Here is an 18,382-nt window from a genome sequence, read left to right as displayed (position 1 = left end):
TCCAGTTAAAGGGACTAGGTGAGTAGGTGATGTGAAAGACCTCCACTTGAGACCCTGGAGAACCATGGAGAGGGGATGTGGCTCAGTGGCAGAGCCTCTGCTTGGAATGCAGAAGGTCCCAAGTTCAATCCCCGGCCTCTCCAGTTAAAGGGACTAGGTGAGTAGGTGATGTGAAAGACCTCCACTTGAGACCCTGGAGAAGCATGGAGAGGGGATGTGGCTCAGTGGCAGAGCCTCTGCTTGGCATGCAGAAGGTCCCAAGTTCAATTCCCGGCCTCTCCAGTCAAAGGGACTAGGTGAGTAGGTGATGTGAAAGACCTCCACTTGAGACCCTGGAGAACCATGGAGAGGGGATGTGGCTCAGTGGCAGAGCCTCTGCTTGGCATGCAGAAGGTCCCAAGTTCAATCCCCGGCCTCTCCAGTTAAAGGGACTAGGTGAGTAGGTGATGTGAAAGACCGACCCTGGAGAAGCATGGAGAGGGGATGTGGCTCAGTGGCAGAGCCTCTGCTTGGCATGCAGAAGGTCCCAAGTTCAATCCCCAGCCTCTCCAGTTAAGGGACTAGGTGAGTAGGTGATGTGAAAGACCGACCCTGGAGAAGCATGGAGAGGGGATGTGGCTCAGTGGCAGAGCCTCTGCTTGGCATGCAGAAGGTCCCAAGTTCAATCCCCGGCCTCTCCAGTTAAAGGGACTAGGCGAGTAGGTGATGTGAAAGACCCCTGCCTCAGACCCTGGAGGGCCGCTGCCGGTCTGAGTAGACAATGCTGACTTTGGTGGACCAAAGAGCAAGAGTCCAGTAGCACCTTAAAGACTAACAAAAATATTTTCTGGCAGGGTATGAGCTTTCGTGAGCCACAGCTCACTTCTTCAGATACAGCTAGAATGTGAAAGCTCATACCCTGCCAGAAAATATTATAGTTAGTCTTTAAGGTGCTACTGGACTCTTGCTCTTTTCTACTACTGCAGACAGACTAACACGGCGACCCACCGTGAATTATTTTGGTGGACCAAGCGTACGACTCAGTATAAGGCAGCTCCAGGTGTTTCATTCCAACAGATTCTTCAGACAAGCCAGCAGGCACTGCTCTGACTTTGGTGGACCAAGGTCTGATTCAGCATAAGGCAGCTTCAGGTGTTTAGGGGAGGGGCCGTGGCTCAGCGGCATGCCGAAGGTCCCGGGTTCAATCCCTGGCAGCTCCAGTTAAAGGGACTAGGCGAGTGGGTGATGTGAAAGACCTCTACCTGAGACCCTGCAGGGCCGCTGCCGGTCTGAGCAGACACCGCTGACTTGGACGGACCAAGGCTCCGATTCCGGTCTAAGGCAGCTTCCGCGCGTCCCTCCCCGCGAGCGGGTGTGGGCGGGGCCCTTTCCTCAGCCGGCCCCCGGAACTACACGTGACCCGTTCAGGGGCGAGGACTCCCAAGGATGCTTCCCGGCCAGAAAGAGGAGGAGGAGGAGCGGGGGACGAGGAGGAAGAGGTGACGGCGACGCGCCCCCCCCCTTCCCCAGCGGCATGGCGGAGCCTCCGACGCCTCCCTGCCCGGCGATGCCCCAAGAGGGATTCTCGGGCACGGAACCGCCCGACCCCACGACGGCGAAGCCAAAGCCTCTCAGGTCCGGCGGCCCGGGGGAGGAGGAGGAGGAGGAAGTGGGGTTATATGCAGGCGGGGGGCATTGTGGGTAACGGCCGTCCGCACGCGCCGGAGCAACGGCCGCTCGAGGAGGGGGGAGGGTTATATGCAGGCGGGGGGCATTGTGGGTAACGGCCGTGCGCACGCGCCGCGTTCGGAAGCGCGCGCTGGAGCAACGGCCGCAACTGCCCCTTAACTCCCGCTCTGAGGCGGGAAAAAGCAACCGGGGATGTCTGGGTCGTTCCTAGCTTGTGGGGTGGGCGCCTGGGTCTCTGGAGGAGCCTGCAGGCCTAGGGTGCCCCACCCCTTATTCTTTTTCCCCCCTTTTTTAAAATATTTTTTTATTTTCAATAATAAATAGGGGTACAGAGGGAAAAGGGGAAAAAACATTACACAAAGTTCAACATGGATATGCCTAGTACTACCCCCTTGTAGAATATAGTAATACCTTAACTTACTAGAAGAGTGGATTTGATCTCCAGTTTAATCCTGCTGTAGCTCATAGAGTTTAATTGTTATTTTTTGGTTTTAATATAGTCATAGAAAGATTTCCATTTGTCTCTATTTTGTTTCTGAGTATCCTTTGGTAATGTTTCAGTTAATTGTGCCATTGTTATGTATTCGTAAGCTTTATCGATCCAGGTCTCAATTTTTGGTATTCTGTTTGTTTTCCATAAAGATGCTAAAACTACTCTTGCAGCTGTAATTAAATATTTTAATATTTCCTGTTGGTCCTTGTCAATGTTATCTGGAGTTTTACTCAGTAGAAATAGTTTGGGGTCATATATTATAGTTTGACCGATAATTCCTTCTACATTCTTGTGTATTTTCTTCCAAAATTTCAGCCCACACCTTATTCTTGAGCAGATCTGAAGGGGTGGATGGGCTGGCGGATGGTGCACAGATGTGCACAAGAATTTGAATGCTGGGGAAGGAATGGAGGGTGGGGTTAATCCCCATGGCGTGTGCAGAGGTCTCCCCAAAAGGTGGGGGTGGAGACAGACGGGATGGGTTGACTAGCAACCCGAAATGCCACGTAAAATCCTCTTCCCCCTAACCCCCCCGAAGAAAGATTGGCCAGGGGAGAAGGAAACGCCAGGAGGGATGGGCAAAGGTGACCCACCTGTGGGGAAATTGCAACCCACTTTTGGATCCTGGCTCACAGTTTGAAAACTAGATGGGTAAATGCAGTTTGAAAAATAGATGGGTAAATGCAAATAGATGGGAAAAACTTGGCGTTGAAGTCAGGCATTTTAAATATATATATTTAAAAAACGGGCTCGATCCCATAGCGTAGCTATGGCTTATATACTGAAAGCCGGTGACTGCCCAGTTACCTAAGGCAGTGGGATCGAGCCCCTGTTTTTTAAATATATATATTTAAAATGCCTGACTTCAACGCCAAGTTTTTCCCATCTATTTGCATTTACCCATCTATTTTTCAAACTGCATTTACCCATCTAGTTTACAAGCCGGTGACTGCCCAGTTACCTAAGGCAGTGGGATCGAGCCCCTGTTCTATTCTGCATCTTGTTTTGTCCATTGAGCGTTCATAGGGGATTTTGCACTCCTGTTTTATGGCATCTGACTACTTGGTCTTCGGCTTTGTTAGTTTTCAGGTTGTGGATCTTTATGATTCTATATACCAACCAAATCATAACGGCTTTTCATTTCATGGTGAATCACTGAGCTACCTAGTAAATGACCTGTCTTTATTTTGGAAAGCTTTAGACACTTAAGCTTATGGGCCATGTGCACATTTGCTTTTCTGCACCTGACTGGAGAACACCTTTAATATGGGCACAGGAGTATTATTCAAGAACTTCCATTCTGTAGAAGTGTTTTCAACTGTTTCCATGTGGTTATTGAACAGACTCAGTACTAAAGGTAAAGGTAGTCCCTGTCTCCCCCACCCCACCCCCATGCAAGTACTGGGTCATTACTGACCCATGGGGTGACATCACATCACTATGTTTACAGAACTAGGAGACAGTAAAATTATTTAATGTTAATTTTAATCAAGAGGGACAGTGTAAACTTGAGTATACCATAGGAAACCTTTCAGCACAAGAGCCTTCTGCTAAAAAGTGAGAGGTAACTGCACTTTTTAAAAAATAACTGATTTATATCTATGCCACCTTTGTTACTATCTACAAATGCCTCTTATTTTTATACTGGGATATTAAAAAATTGTTGCTTAGTACTGTTCACATAGTTCACAGATTTACTTAATTTTATAGAGGTAGGAGAGGAAGGTAGGAGCCCCGTGGTGCAGTGTTAAGCTGCAGTACTGCAGTCAAAAGCTCTGCTCACGACCTGAGTTCGATCCCGACGGAAGTTGGTTTCAGGTAGCTGGCTCAAGGTTGACTCAGCCTTCCATCCTTCCCAGGTTGGTCAAATGAGTACCCAGCTTGCTGGGGGTAAAGGGAAGAATGACTGGGGAAGGCACTGGCAAACCACCCCGCAAAACAAAGTCTACCTTGGAAACGTCAGGATGTGACGTCACCCCATGGGTCAGGAATGACCCAGTGCTTGCACAGGGGACCTTTACCTTTAGGAGAGGAAGGAAGTTGATTCATTTGAAATGTGTTGCAGGAATGTTTTACAGATACTGCGGACTGCCAAAAAGACAAATAATTGGGTTCTTGATCAAATCAAGCCTGAACTCTCCCTACAAGCTAAAGTGACTAAACTGAGGCTATCATACTTTGGTTACATTATGAGAAGACGAGAGTCTCTGGAAAAGACAGTAATGCTAGGAAAAGGTAAAGGCAGCAGGAAAAGACAGATGGAGTGACAGGAGATTAGTTGACTAAATAAAAGAAGCCATGGCCCTCAGTTTCCAAGACCTAAGCAAGGCTGTTAATGGTTGTTAGTTCATAGGGTCACCATAAATCCGGAGCAACTTGATGGCACATAACACAGGAGTTTTTGGCAGACTTATTGCTTATCAAAATTAAAGCTCTTAATATTGTCGAAGGCACCCTCATTAGCACATTATATTTACAGGACAATGATTAGCACATTACCTTTGATACTTTTTGCAGGACAATGATTCAGCTCAAACCCTACCCCTTTCTGAGTGTATATTACTCTTCCTACACACTTGACACTGAGAGACACTGTCCTTCAGTGTTACTCCTCTGAAGATGCCTGCCACAGCTGCTGGCGAAACGTCAGGAAAGAAAATAACCAAGACCACAGTCACACAGCCCGGATAACCTACAAGAACCAAAAAGCTCTTAATATTCTACCACTTTGTTAGAATATTCTACAGAGACAAGATGATCTACTGGAAATGTAGATTGGAAATCTTTGGAAAGGTAGACATGAACATTTCACAGAAAAAACCTATTGTGTACATTCCTTTATCTACTGATTGAAATACCGTATTTTTCGCTCCATAGGACGCACCGCTCCATAAGATGCACCTAGTTTTTAGAGGAGGAAAACAAGAAAAAATCTTGTTTTCCTCCTCTAAAAACGCGGGCAGGGAGCGGGCGCGCCAAGCGCTCAGAGCGGGCAGGGAGGAGGCGGGCGGGCGCTCCAAGAGCTCAGAGCGAGCTGGGAGGAGCCGGGCGGGAGAGGCGCACCAAGCGCTCAGAGCGGGCGGGGAGGAGCCGGGCGGGCGCTCCAAGAGCTCAGAGCGAGCTGGGAGGAGCCGGGCGGGAGAGGCACGCCAAGCGCTCAGAGCGGGCGGGGAGGAGCCGGGCGGGCGCGCCAAGCGGCCCCCCCTCCGCTTCCCAGCTGGGAGGCGAGCAAGCGCACAGAGCGGGCTGGGCAGGCGCACAGAGCCGGCTGGGCGCGCTGGAACGGCGCGAGGCAGCTTTCCCCGGCTGCCTCCCAGCGCGCCCAGCCGGCTCTGTGCGCACATTCGCTCTATAAGACGCACCCACATTTCCCCTCACTTTTGAGAAGGAAAAAAGTGCGTCTTATGGAGCGAAAAATACGGTAGTTGCCAATTTCTGTCATTAAAAAATCATACTTAGCTGTGCTGTATAGGGATCTGCTTTGGGTTAGGGGTTAATGCATCCCACAGATTGGGGCTTTATGTCTGCATGCCATATACTTTTCCCAGGGTAAAGGCTGCAATAATACATACATACACTTCAGAAGTAAACCTCTGAACTCTAGGTTTATTTCTGCATGAACATATTTAGGATTAAATTATAATCCCCACCCTTTTGTGTACCACTATGGATACAACTTTAGACTCTCTTTTTTTCCCTTATTCCATTCCTCACGTGCTTTATCACTCCAGTCCTTGGTAAAATACAGCTGCTATCCTAAGAATACTTTCCCTGGAGCTTCCCATCGTATAAAGTGGTTCTGAGTAGACTTACTTAGGATTGCTCTCTATATCAAAATCTTAATCATAAAAGAATTTGCACAGCTTCTGAGTGTAAGGTATGCATGACCCTGCAACTGATTTGTGCTTTCTTATCCAACTAGTTCTTCCAGTTTAATTTTTTCCTTAAGAAATTTGTCCTCTGTTCTCATTCGTGAAGCCTTGTGTTGAGCTTGATTAATTTTTTAAACCCTCAACCACATGTTTCCCCCAATCTTTCTTTTTCCCTTGTATTTTCAGCATTTTTCTAATATAAAATTCTGTATCAGTCTTTGCGCTACTTGATAATTATAGTCCAGTGAGCCCTGAGATTGAAAGGAAAAGCTCAGTCCACCGAGTGCTGCTATAATGAATTGGAATGTACAAGGGTAATGGGCTAGACTCCTGTGTTTCATAAATCTGTTAGAGAAAAAATGAAATTAAGACTTTAAACCAGGTGTCCCCAACATGGGACATATGGGTGCCATGGTGCTCACCGGCATTTTTCCTGGTGTCCACCAAGTGTTTTTAGAAAGTTGGAAGGGCCATGTGGGGCTTTGCCCAGCAAGGATTCTGATTGGCTATACAATTTTTTTTAAATATTGCTTTGGCAGCACCTGCTGCCACAGCACAGGAATCTTTACTGTGTGCCTGGAGTTAAGGTGCAGCAATCATTTGGTTGCTGGCTCCACCTCCTGCAGCAGCCGTTTTGTGTCTACGCCCACTACCCTGTGTAAGAATTCCAAAGGTGCCCACAGGACCCCTATTATAAACAGTCAAGTATATGAACTCACAGCAATAATCTTATTCGTGTATAGTGGCTAGTATACTAAAGGTGCTTTTTGTAAATGATAAATGGTAAGTGATGATGATAAGTGTTCAAGTGAGTAGGCCACTGATCTAGCTTCTATAAGTAACATGGCCTATATTAGTTTTCAAATTGACGCCTGTGTGTTTGTCAGTTACAGGTTAGTACCACAGAAAAAACACATCAGTCACAGTTCCTTTTTTCACACTTCTGGTGTAAGATCTGAAGCAAAGTCTCTTCTTACATTTGCCTTGCTTGTCTTTAATCTTCAAAATGCCACAAGACTCTTGTTTGTTTTCACTGCAATAGACTAACGTTGCTATCACTCTGATTTATTTTTCCACGATTTGTCTTTCTTGCATCTGCAGGTGGTCAAAAAAGAGCAGCCATTTAAGTGTGCTCAACTGGATTGTATCCTCTGAGTTTCATGAATAAAAAGCATGACGTGACATTCTAAAAGCAAAATGTTAATGAATATTATTTTTATATTTATGTCACTGCAGAAATAGGCAATAACTGCCCCCATATTAAATATAATTTACTTTATTTCATCACGTATTCATAAATAAATACTGTTCTTCTTTTCTCAGCAGCCTGGAGGAAATGATTATAGCCAAACCAGGGAAAACACCAATTCAGCTGTTACATGAGTATGGCACAAAGACTAATGTCACTCCTGTGTATGAGTTTGAAAAAGCTGAGGGACAAGTGCATCTGCCCGTCTTCACCTTTAAAGTTACCATGGGTGAAATAACTGGGACAGGTTCGTAACAGCATTGCATGTTGAGCCCTGGAGACCAAATTTCCTTTTACCTGATTCTGACCATAGATCATGCTATTTCTTCCTCCTGTCCAGATCCTTATCCAGGGTGGTGCGATGGTTTGGAGTGGTGGACTCTAATCTGGAGAACCGAGTTTGATTCCACACTCCTTCACATGAGCGGCGGAAGCTAATCTGGTGAACTGGATTTGTTTCCCCGCTCCTACACATGAAGCCAGCTGGGTGACCTTGGGCTAGTCACAGCTCTCTTAGAGCTCTCTCAGCACCTACCTCACAAGGTGTCTGTTGTGGGGAGGGGAACGTGATTGTAAGCTGGTTTGATTCTTAAGTAGTAGTGAAAGTCGGCATATAAAAAACAACTGTTCTTCTACCCCATTAATCTTACTCCTGCATTTATCTACCTCCTGTGCCTTTCTTGAACTCTTCACGAAGTTCATTTGTTTATTATTAAAATAATCATAAACAATGATCGAGAGGAAATGGGCATTAAGAGCTTTAGGAAGAAATGGAGGGGACTACAGAGTAGTTTTTTAAGGTGAGGAAGGATCAGAACTGCCCCTTGGGTCTGGCTAACTGGGGGTGAGTGCCCCAACCCTGAATTTTGTGATCCCTGTGCTTGCCCCAAAGACAGTGCTGGACAGCAGGACCACCCAGTACTGACTCTGGTCCCTGTTATGTAAGCAGTTGGCAGAATAGCTTTAGAAATGAAAGAGAGTCAACTTTTAAGCCATGCTTAAATTAAAAAATAGATATTTTAAAGTCCAGTGTGCTAGTGTTAAGGTATGCACTCCACATCTTATTCTGCTATTAAAACACATTTTTTGTTTTGTTTTATCTGTTCAGGAGAAGGTCCCAGCAAGAAAATTGCAAAACATAGAGCTGCAGAAGCTGCACTGATCATTTTAAAAGGCAGCTCTAATTGGTGAGTTTAGTTTTAATGCCTGTGACACGTATTACTCATGAATAGAGACCGCGGGAAAATGAATACAAATACTCCATTCGTTAGGTGAAACAGTTTATTTTAGAAAAGAATTTTACAAGTATAGAAGAAACCAAGGCTGCGAGTGTAAGCATAATTCACTTATGAATTATTTGTATCTTTCCCTTTTTTCAGGGCAGTGTGCATAACACCTGGTCCTTTTATGGATGTGATAAAGGAGCAGTTCTACCACATGTATGACCTTGACCTTTCTCATGGCCATGTGGCATTCTCTGCAACTTACTCTTAATGATTTTTGTTAGTTAGGACTACATGGAAATTTCAGGATAAATTTGCAGTTCTTTTGAGTAGGAAATACTTCATTTAATCAGCTGTGATTCTATTCCAGTAGTTTAGTTGCAAAGAAGTTGGGCCAGTTATTATAGCCTGTGCTAGTTTTGTTGAATTCAGTGGGGTTATGTAGTTGTAAACATTTTCCCTATATAGATTGCTACATGTAACCATGTTTTTCCTGTAGTGTCTGGAGCTGCCTGGCAATTCACTGTTAGCAAGGGGAGGAGCCCAGGGTATTTCTGGCACATGCTGAGTGAGAGAACCTCTGGAGAGGCAGTACCCCTTTCAGGCAGCTTGGAGGGGGAGCAATAGAGACTGGCTTTAAACAAGTGGTAGCCAGTGAAGTCCCACCTTTCATCCCAATTTTGTGAGATGGGCCTTCTCGTGAGGGGACAGGAAGCTGCAGTTTGTGTGCATGGCCTGTCATGGCCTATTTAATTAAGGAGGAACAGTGTGCCAGTCTGAGGAGAAATGCTCTGCCTCCCAACCTGGAGTGTAAATTGTAGGCATTTTATTAGGTTGGGGTGAATTGCAGATTTATTGTTGTTTGGATGTTTAAAATAATGTAAGCTTCCTTGAGCCATGAGGAACGATGGGGTATAACTGTTTGAATAAAAAATAAAAAGGAGGAAGACACAAGTGAGAGTGATCTTCCCCTCCGACTCTGGGGCCCCAGCAGTCCTTCAAGACTTGGCCACAAACATTAATTTTGGGATTAGGCCAGTTTGAAAGGCAACTGTGGAACAGTAGATTATTTTGTTTTGTGTAAGTTGGTTTTGTTTTCTTGGTTCCTGGCAAACATCAGCAGAAGCTGATTGTCAGAGAACTATTTTTGCCACATAACTCACCTGGCAGTCTTAAGAACACTTTCACTCTCTGCATTTAAAAAGCAACTCATGATGCAGTATGGAGAAGTGCCATTAGGTAGAAAAAAGATAACTGAAATCTGGCTATATTGCTTGCATGCTTTTCTGTGTCATGATGGGTATCTTCAGTTTAGAATTTTTTAGATGTTAAAGTTAGAATGGATTTGGGATTGGTGGTGGAAAGTACCATCAAGTTGCAGTCAGTTTACGGCGACCCCCATAAGGTTTTCAAGGCAAGAGACTAACAGAAGTGGTTTGCCAGTGCCTTCCTCTGCACAGCAACCCTGGTATTCCTTGGTGGTCTCCCATCCAAATACTAACCAGGGCCTATCCTGCTTAGTTTCTGAGATCTGATGAGATCAGGCTAGCCTGGGCAATCCAGGTCAGAGCATTTGGGATTGAGTCCTCTTTTTATTAATGGAATGATGCTTAGAATGATTTCTAAACTGCCAATTTCAAGTGTACTGTGTTCATTTTAGTATTTCTATGCCAGACCACATAATCCCTGAATCTTCCAATCAAGCACAGAATCAGACCAATCCTATAGGATCATTGCAGGTAACCTACAATTGTATTTCAAATATAACATGTTACATTTTCTTAATTACATGTGAGTTTTAGAGATTAGTTTATTTTATAGTAAATTACAAGTCAGTATTAGGTCCATTGATTTGTAAAAAGATAATCTTTTTTACTTCTTGGTTGACAGAAAACGAGAGGGGATGTAGCATAAACGAGGAAGGAGCAGATGGTTCATGCCAGGAATATAGAGAACACTGCATACAAAATGAATGGAAGGGGGAGGAAAGAGGAGATCACTGGTCAGCATTTCCCAGGCACATCTGTAGGTCACTAGGAAATTTTTAGGGAAGATGGAAGATTGGAGTTAGTCCTGACCAATAAAAAAGAGATTCTTATCACTTAAATTCAGTGTTTTCATGGGATTACTGTTAGGACTTTGAAGTGCTCTGTTCCTTGGAAGCCTGTCAGCATTTGCTCTGGGATCCAGAAGACCGTCTAAAGCTGATAAAAAGACACTGGGTTAGATCCTATGCGTCCATTCTCCCATGCAAAGTATTTTCCTGTGGTGCAAGTCTGGTTCTGGTGATGTAAGAAGTGGGAAGGGCAATTTCCCCTACTTTCTCCTCCTCACTGCACCCACCCATATTGCATAGTTTTTTTATCCATGCAGATCCCCTAATCCAGGGATGTCAAACGTATGGCCTGGGGGCCAGATCTGGCCCCTTGAGAGCTCTTATCTGGTCCACGAGGCAGCCCCCCCACCCTGGTCCCAATCTGGGCTGGCCTGGCCCGACCAAGTGACATTTATGTTATATCGCCCTCATAACAAATGAGTTCGACAATCCCACCCAAATCCCTAGCTTTGCCTTTTCAAGTCTAATAGGCATAGATTCAATCTGTTGTTTCTAGCAAGAAAGCATGCCATAAAGAGGAAACTAGTTGGTCTGAATGCAAACCACTGACTGTAAGCATGAGCTTTTCTGTTTGCATATTTCATTGTTGCTGTTTTATTTTCAAGTATCTTCTTGTATGTGCAATATGCTTATAAATATTTGTATTGAAATTTTGCTGTTCATGTTACTGTTTAATTTGAAATAAAAGTATTTATGAAATATCTGAATCAAGGGTCCTCAGCCTTGTTGAACCTTTGGGCACTCTTGGAATTCTGAGAACAGGTAGTGGGCATCAAAACAATATAACTGCCATTGTTACTACCAATCACAAAATGTTGCTATGCTCCATAACATTCTATAAGGTTCAACCTTAGCAACCACCTATTGTGGAGGCAGCCATTTCAGAATAGGAGCTCCCCCCCTTTTTTTTGTCGTCAAGTCACAGCTAACTTACGGCGACCCCCGTAGGCTTTTCAAGGCAAGAGATATTCAGAGTTGGTTTGCCATTGCCTGCCTCTGCGTCACGCCCCTGGTATTCCTTGGAGGTCTCCCGTCCAAACACTACCCAGAATGTGTTACTGGTCCAAGGTCACCCAGCAAGTTCCCCTGGCAGAGTGGGGATTCAAACCTGGGTTTCCCAGATCCTAGTCTGACACCTTGGAGTCACTACTCCACGCTGGCTCTCACAAGAGCTCCCTACAGACACAAAAACAATGTCCCCTGGGCTGGTTCTGAAGTACCACCTTCTTCAGTTAAATAAGAAAAGCCAGAGTTGGCTCTTTGCTCGCATAAGGAGAAGCTTTTGAGGAATTAGTATTGATTGCCAAGAAATACATTGATGGGCACCATGACATCTATATGTACCACGTTGGGGATTGCTGCTCTGAATGGATCCATGACTGCTGTTTTAAAGCCAAGCCAAAAATCTGTTCTTTCTCTGTTGTCCCTAGGAAATGGCTATTCGGAAGGGATGGAGACTTCCTGAGTATTCACTTGCACAGGAGATGGGACCGCCGCATAAGAGAGAGTTTACAATGACTTGCAGGGTAGAAACATTTGTAGAAACAGGTGCGTATTTCCTTTTGTCAGTAGAAAATGTAGGAAAATCTGAATTTAGCTACCGAATTAAAAACCCCTAGCCATTCTTATATACAGGTTAGAGTTGTGTGTGAATTTTTTAATGTAATACTTGCCCTAAGTTTTATTGCAGGAAATGTTTGACATGGGATATATCATAAGAATTCTTCAGGTACTGTCCTTTCTTGTGTAGATGCATTGCCCCACCTCAGCGGAGTAGTGTTTCTTTTCCCTTCACCCACCCCAGCTTGGGCCCAGATAGTTCAGCTCACTTTCACAGGGAAGGAAAGATCTTTGCATGGCTTTCATAGGCCAATCCTGTTCTCCCTTTCTACTTGGTTTGAGAGCAAACCAAATTATGTCTTCTCAGAAAGTAAGTCCCATTTTATTCAATGGGGCTTACTCCCACAAAGGTGTTTTTAGGAGTGGAGCCATGGGGAGCAATCCTGATAAGGTTTTACTCAGAAGTAAGCCCCATGTTATTCAATGGGGAAAGCGTCCTTAGGACTGCAGGCTTAGATAACACGTTTCTAGAGAAGGGAAGAAACCTGGGAATCCTTGTGCACACAAGTACTGTACCCACTCATGATGGATTGTACCCATAAAGTGTAATGCCAGTCCATTCAGTCACACACAGAAATGGATTTACTCTTTATTTCCTTGAACTGTATTTACAATGGGAGGAATTCTGTTATTTGGCATAATTATATTGCATAATTTAAATGCTCAGATTTGCTAATTTTGTTGTAAAAAGTCATATTTACAAATCAAGACAGTGTTCTGAATAAAATTGCCTATCTACCAAGCTGAAGCGGGAAACTGCTCATCCAAATACAAGGCTGTTATCTTCTGAACTGCATCATTATAGATAAACTATTTTGTGAAGCAGCTTGAATATATATGCTGCATTCAGAAAAAGTCTGCTTGGTTTACCAGGAATAATTTGCCAGTAAAATTTGGAAGTGACTGGTTGCAATGTAATGTAAATATTTTAGTACCAGATGCTACATGTGCATTAGCCTATTTTACTTGCTTACAGTTCAGTTGCAAAACATAATAGCTTGAGGAGACACCTTATGTGCACATTTGTCATTTTGGAGATGTTGTTGAAATCTGCATCTCGAGATTTCCAGAAAGGCTTTTACTTGTGTCTCGTCACTCTCTAATTATTCCTTTTTTAAAAATTAAATTTATTGCCAACAAAATTACATCAAGACGATAAACCCTCTCTAATTATCCTTTCTCTAATTATTCTGACCTTTGCCCCCAAATTAAATTTTCTCCTAGACCATTTTGTGGTACATAGCTAGAGGGGAGCTCATAGGATAACAGTTAACATTTTTGCTCAAAGTTAAAACAGATGGAAAAATCAGAAGAAAGTATACCAGGAGATTCAAATTTGTATGTGTAATCAGAGAAGTGTCAGCGGTGAGCTTGAGGTCCATTGCATTAGGAGGCTGGTTGACTTGTATGCATTTATCCTGCCCTTAGTTGTGTTTATTTGCATCATCTTTGTTTTTTGTTTTTTTTAATGCAGGGACGGGGACATCTAAAAAATTAGCAAAGCGAAATGCTGCTGAGAAATTACTTGTTAAATTCCACAGTTTTTCTGGAGACAGTGTCAACATTTCTTTAGTAAGTAATCATTAAATTTCATAGGAACTGCTTAGTCAAATATAATAAATATTTTTCCCATTGATAATTCACCATGTTCCACAAAGTGGATCTAATTGTCCTGGGGTGTGTGTGTGGTTCGACATTTACCTGCCATCCAGACTCTTCACCTAGCCACCAATTTCTCCCTCTTTTGATGATAACCTAGGAATTGCAGTCCTGTGCACAGGTACTAGGGAGTAAGTTCCATCGTTTGAACTGCAGGACTTACTTCTGAGTAAACATGCATAGCATTCAGCTGCACATCTGCCCCAATAAGGAACATAGTTTATTATGGATAATGCACCCCTTGCTGCTCTGAAGGAGAGAGGGAAACCTATGTCCTCACCCTTGCCACTGAGTTCCTGAACTAGTGTCATCAATTTTCTAATAAATCCCCAGTATGTTAGCTTGGTATCAACTTGGTAACATGCTTTACAGTAGTAGAGAAAGTTTTTTTTTTTAATGTGCGCTTCAGATAGAAGAAACTGGTTTAGTTATTTTCACAAACTCCTGTGTGGAGGAGATAGTGTTAATAAAAAATCTCATTGGGTTGGATCTTACCAGATTTCCTGCTACTGCACACCCATTCCTTACTGCAGCCCCATCCCTCGTGGCTTCTTGTCTGTGCAGCTTCCACGATCCCTGGCATAGCTTGTTCAGAGGTCAAACGGAGCCCATACTCCTCCTTGTGCTAGAAGGCTGGTAGAACCCAGAGTGTTATTGGTAAGAAATTGGTCTAAGATGCTGTTCAAGCACAGTAATTGCTGCTTCTATGAAAAGGCTGAGGGGTTTTAGAGATCTAATCCACCGAGACTTCAGAACGTTGGAGCTGCTTCATGGCAGGCATGTAGAAGCACATTATTATGGCCTTGTAACATCAGAGGTTTGTTACCTGGCTGCATGTTATATCCCCACCCTGGTCTGCTGTTAACTTTAAGTAACCCTGGACTTGCACTGCATTTATGCAAGTCTGTAATAGGAATTTGGGATGAAACCAGGGTTGCAAGCTCTAAATTGGTTTCAGTTTGTTGGAGAACTTCCTATTATATTTATGCGCTGTGCCTCATACCAGAATTCCCTGGTCTCGAGGTTCCCTGGCCTTGTCCTCGTAGAGCCCCGTCTCTGCCACAGCCTGTCTCCAGACCTATCAGAGAGGCGACTGTTGGACTTTCTCTGCTACATTTGCCACCACTGCCTGTCTCTTTCTCTCCCTCCTCCACCACAGAAGAGCTTCTGTCCCCCCCCTTGCCACACTCCACCATCATCCAGAAGTGAGAAGCCACAGACATATCCTTTGCTGTTAAATAGTTTCAGTGTTCCCCATTTCCCTTCACTTCTGCAAACAGCAATAGTCGGGTGGGTGGGTGGCTCCAGTGATTGGCTGGTGGTCAAGAGTAGCCTTTTGCAAGCTAGATTTTGCTAGCTGTCGACTAGTGTTTTGTGAACAGTAAATCAGGAGAAGTCTTCATTCTGAACATTTCAAGAGTGCCTCCGGGACGTATGTGTTGGTTGGACAGAAGGAATGGGTACATTGGTTTGTCAAGTACACACCATGGAAATAAAATGTAGCACAGTCTAAACCACCTAATTTGTTTCAGGGAAATGAACAGAATCATAATTTAGGATGTACATGGGATACCCTTAGAAACTCTTCTGGAGAAAAAATTACAATTTTGAAGAGGAATCCACTCAGTATTCCTAATACAGATTATGTCCAACTCCTTGGTGAAATTGCAGACGAACAAGGTTTTAATGCAACGTATCTGGATATAGGTAAGCACTGGCACTATGAATGAGAGTGGTACTATTCCTGACACCTGTTGACCCAATACTGCCCAGAATACTTTCTGAAGAGCTGTATAAGAGAATAGGGAATGATGGCATGATCATTATCTTCACGTTTTGGCATGAATATAAAATAGCGTCCCCAGAGCATCAGTGCAAATTTTGTTCATTTTTTAGATATTAAAGCAGTTCTGCTACTAGTTTGCGGAAGTTTCCCAAAGTTGAATGGGTATTTGTAGAAAAGCAGTGAGGTTGCAGAATTAAAATATGCTTGGCTGTTGGGGAGCGTGCTTTGGCAAAAGAATTCTTGCAGTTCTATCAGAACTAAACCAGGCTTAAAAGAGCACATTTTCACAGCATGAGCAGCCCATGAACTACTGTATTTACTGCACCACATACTTTGGTGATACTCTGCAGGACCAAAAACCACTCCTGTGTTGGCATGCAGAGTATAGGATTAGTGGAAGTATAGGATTCCTGTGCTTTTAGGTAACACACATAGATAAGAGAATCTGGGTTTTTCCAGTGCAGGGAGGGGTTTTCTTGTTGCCATCATGCATCTTTCTGTCTGTCTGGGGCAAACCTCATATCTTGTTAGTGACTTAAGATATTTGGAAAACAGAATTTGTGTCATTGCAGTTTACTGAAAAAATACAACATTCCACTAATCAGCAGTACCCTTGTCTAATTCCAGAGGAGCTGAGTGTAAATGGACAGTACCAGTGTCTTGCAGAACTTTCAACTAATCCAATCACAGTTTGCCATGGGACTGGAATCTCCTGGGGCAACGCCCACAACGACGCTGCTCACAATGCACTACAGTATTTAAAGATCATGGCCGGAAGGAAATGAGCTTCAAGCAAAGGAAAATATTCAGAGCTGTTGAAAAGTCACATCACGCAACTCATCTATAATTATGCATTGTAACAGAACAATAAATTAAATCCATTATTGCAGGGGTTTCATTTTGGATAGCTATACTCAGGAAGTGTAGATACCTGCACAGGTGCAATCATGAGGTGAGGCACAACATTTGGCTTTTTAGGATGGGATCAGATGTGTGTCTCTCAGAATCCTTAGGGTCAAACCTAGACGTTGCCCTAAACAGGTGACTGTTCCCCCATCGTCATGTATCTGGTTTCCCTCCTCCCTTTCTGTATTGTCTAGTATGTTGTGACATGGCAACTTTTTATGTTTTTTTTATCTTCCTCCTGTCAGCAACAGCCAATGACTGGGGAGGGATGTGGAGAAATAAGGAATTAAGGTAATTGTTGCCATGTATTACGGAGAGGCCCCAGGCTAGTCTGATGTCATCAGATCTCAGAAGCTAAACAGGGTCAGCCCTGCTTAGTATTTAGATGGGCAACCTCCAAGAAATACCAGGTCTGTGTCGGGGAGGCAAGCAATGGCAAACCACCCCAGAACATCTCTTGCCTTGAAAACCCCGCCAGGGGTTGCCATAGGTCAGCTGTTACTTAACGGTACCAAAAAAAGATTTATGGAGAGGGGAGAAGAGAACAAGGTGTGTGATGGCATTTTTGGTAGAGGCTATGTGTTTAGTGTAATGTCTCCTTGATCCTCAGAACATATCACTGCTAAGGGCGAGGAGCAGGACTTCTGATTTCTGCACATCCCCTTTCAATTGAAATTACTCCTACACGTGTGACTTTCCCTATTGCATGTTTCCTTTTCTCTTCATTTCATTTCCCATATTCTGGAAAAAGGACATTTTGCAATCAGAATAAATTTCAATTAAGCACGATTAGATAGAAACTATTCTTTTTTTGCTATATATCCTGATGACGTCATTTTTCTGGTTGCTTAGTTGGGATAGGGGGGTATTTGGCACAGATCTGAAGAAAGTTAAGCTTTAATACAGTAGTATGAAGTAGCTCCGAGCCTACACTAGCACATATGCAGCAAACAGACTCCATATGAGAGCCAGTTTGGTGTAGTAGTTAAGAACGGTGGACTCTGATCTGGAGAACCAGGTTTGATTCCTCACTCTACATGAGCAGTGAAGCTAATCTGGTTAACTGGATTTGTTTCCCCACTCCTCCTAGATGAAGCCAGCTGGATGACCTTGGGCTAGTAACAGCTCTCTTAGAGCTCTCTCAGCCCCACCTACCTCACAGGGTGTCTGTTGTGGGGAGGGGGAGGGAAGGTGATTGTAAGCTGGTTTGATTCTCCCTTAAGTGGTAGAGAAAGTCGGCATACAAAAGCCAACTCTTCTTCATAGGAAAACTTCTGAATATGGAATAAATTAAAACTAAAGTTGCTAGTATTTTAAACTCCCCAAGAAAATTATTATGAAAGCTTTATGTGATGGCTGTGGTATAATATAAATTTTTCTGGTATATGAATTTTTGTCTCGTGTGAACTGTGGCCTTTTTAAATCTGATTTGAGGAGTGGATTTCACAAAGATATCTATAAGTGTCATTAGTCATTCGTTAATAAAATGTTTTAAAGAATAACTTGCAGTAGTAAGTTTTTCTTTTAATTTTTACGCCTGCCTTGCTCACCTTCTCAGAATCATACTCCGGGTCTATTCAGCGGGCCTGATTCTGCAGGAAAACGCTCTTCAGATGGCATTGTTAATCTCTAAAGAAGCCTCTGGGCCCTGACACTGACCAGGACTTCACTTCTGCCCCTGGGCATCATTTGGGGCAGCAGAGAGGACTTGTTGCACTCTATGGAGGCTATAGCAGGTGCTGAGGAGCCTGTATGTACAACTGATGCTCATGGTTAGTACAGTTAGGCCA

At 43.8% G+C, this 18,382-nt stretch overlaps 1 protein-coding gene across 1 annotated transcript; it reads left to right on the top strand.

Moving 5' to 3' along the window:
- The first annotated feature begins 7,357 nt into the window (after nucleotides 1-7,357).
- PRKRA (protein activator of interferon induced protein kinase EIF2AK2) lies at nucleotides 7,358-16,483 on the top strand. Its single transcript, XM_056861372.1, has 7 exons — nucleotides 7,358-7,529; nucleotides 8,391-8,469; nucleotides 10,166-10,244; nucleotides 12,052-12,169; nucleotides 13,716-13,813; nucleotides 15,433-15,607; nucleotides 16,314-16,483. The coding sequence occupies exons 1-7, from the start codon at nucleotides 7,370-7,372 to the stop codon at nucleotides 16,469-16,471; spliced, it is 867 nt and encodes a 288-aa protein (XP_056717350.1). The 5' UTR covers nucleotides 7,358-7,369; the 3' UTR covers nucleotides 16,472-16,483.
- The last annotated feature ends 1,899 nt before the right edge of the window (nucleotides 16,484-18,382 follow it).

The sequence above is a fragment of the Euleptes europaea genome, chromosome 15 (assembly GCF_029931775.1).
Source record: "Euleptes europaea isolate rEulEur1 chromosome 15, rEulEur1.hap1, whole genome shotgun sequence".
In the NCBI taxonomy this organism is placed as follows: domain Eukaryota; kingdom Metazoa; phylum Chordata; class Lepidosauria; order Squamata; family Sphaerodactylidae; genus Euleptes; species Euleptes europaea.
This window is presented reverse-complemented; position numbering and strand designations above follow the sequence as displayed.

Excerpts from the sequence above, each read along its gene's own strand:
- PRKRA (XM_056861372.1), top strand. The coding sequence starts at position 7,370 with ATGATTATAGCCAAACCAGGGAAAACACCAATTCAGCTGTTACATGAG. Across the intron at positions 7,530-8,390 it reads GGGTGAAATAACTGGGACAG|GAGAAGGTCCCAGCAAGAAA; the intron begins GTTCGTAACAGC and ends TTATCTGTTCAG. Across the intron at positions 15,608-16,313 it reads TGCAACGTATCTGGATATAG|AGGAGCTGAGTGTAAATGGA; the intron begins GTAAGCACTGGC and ends GTCTAATTCCAG.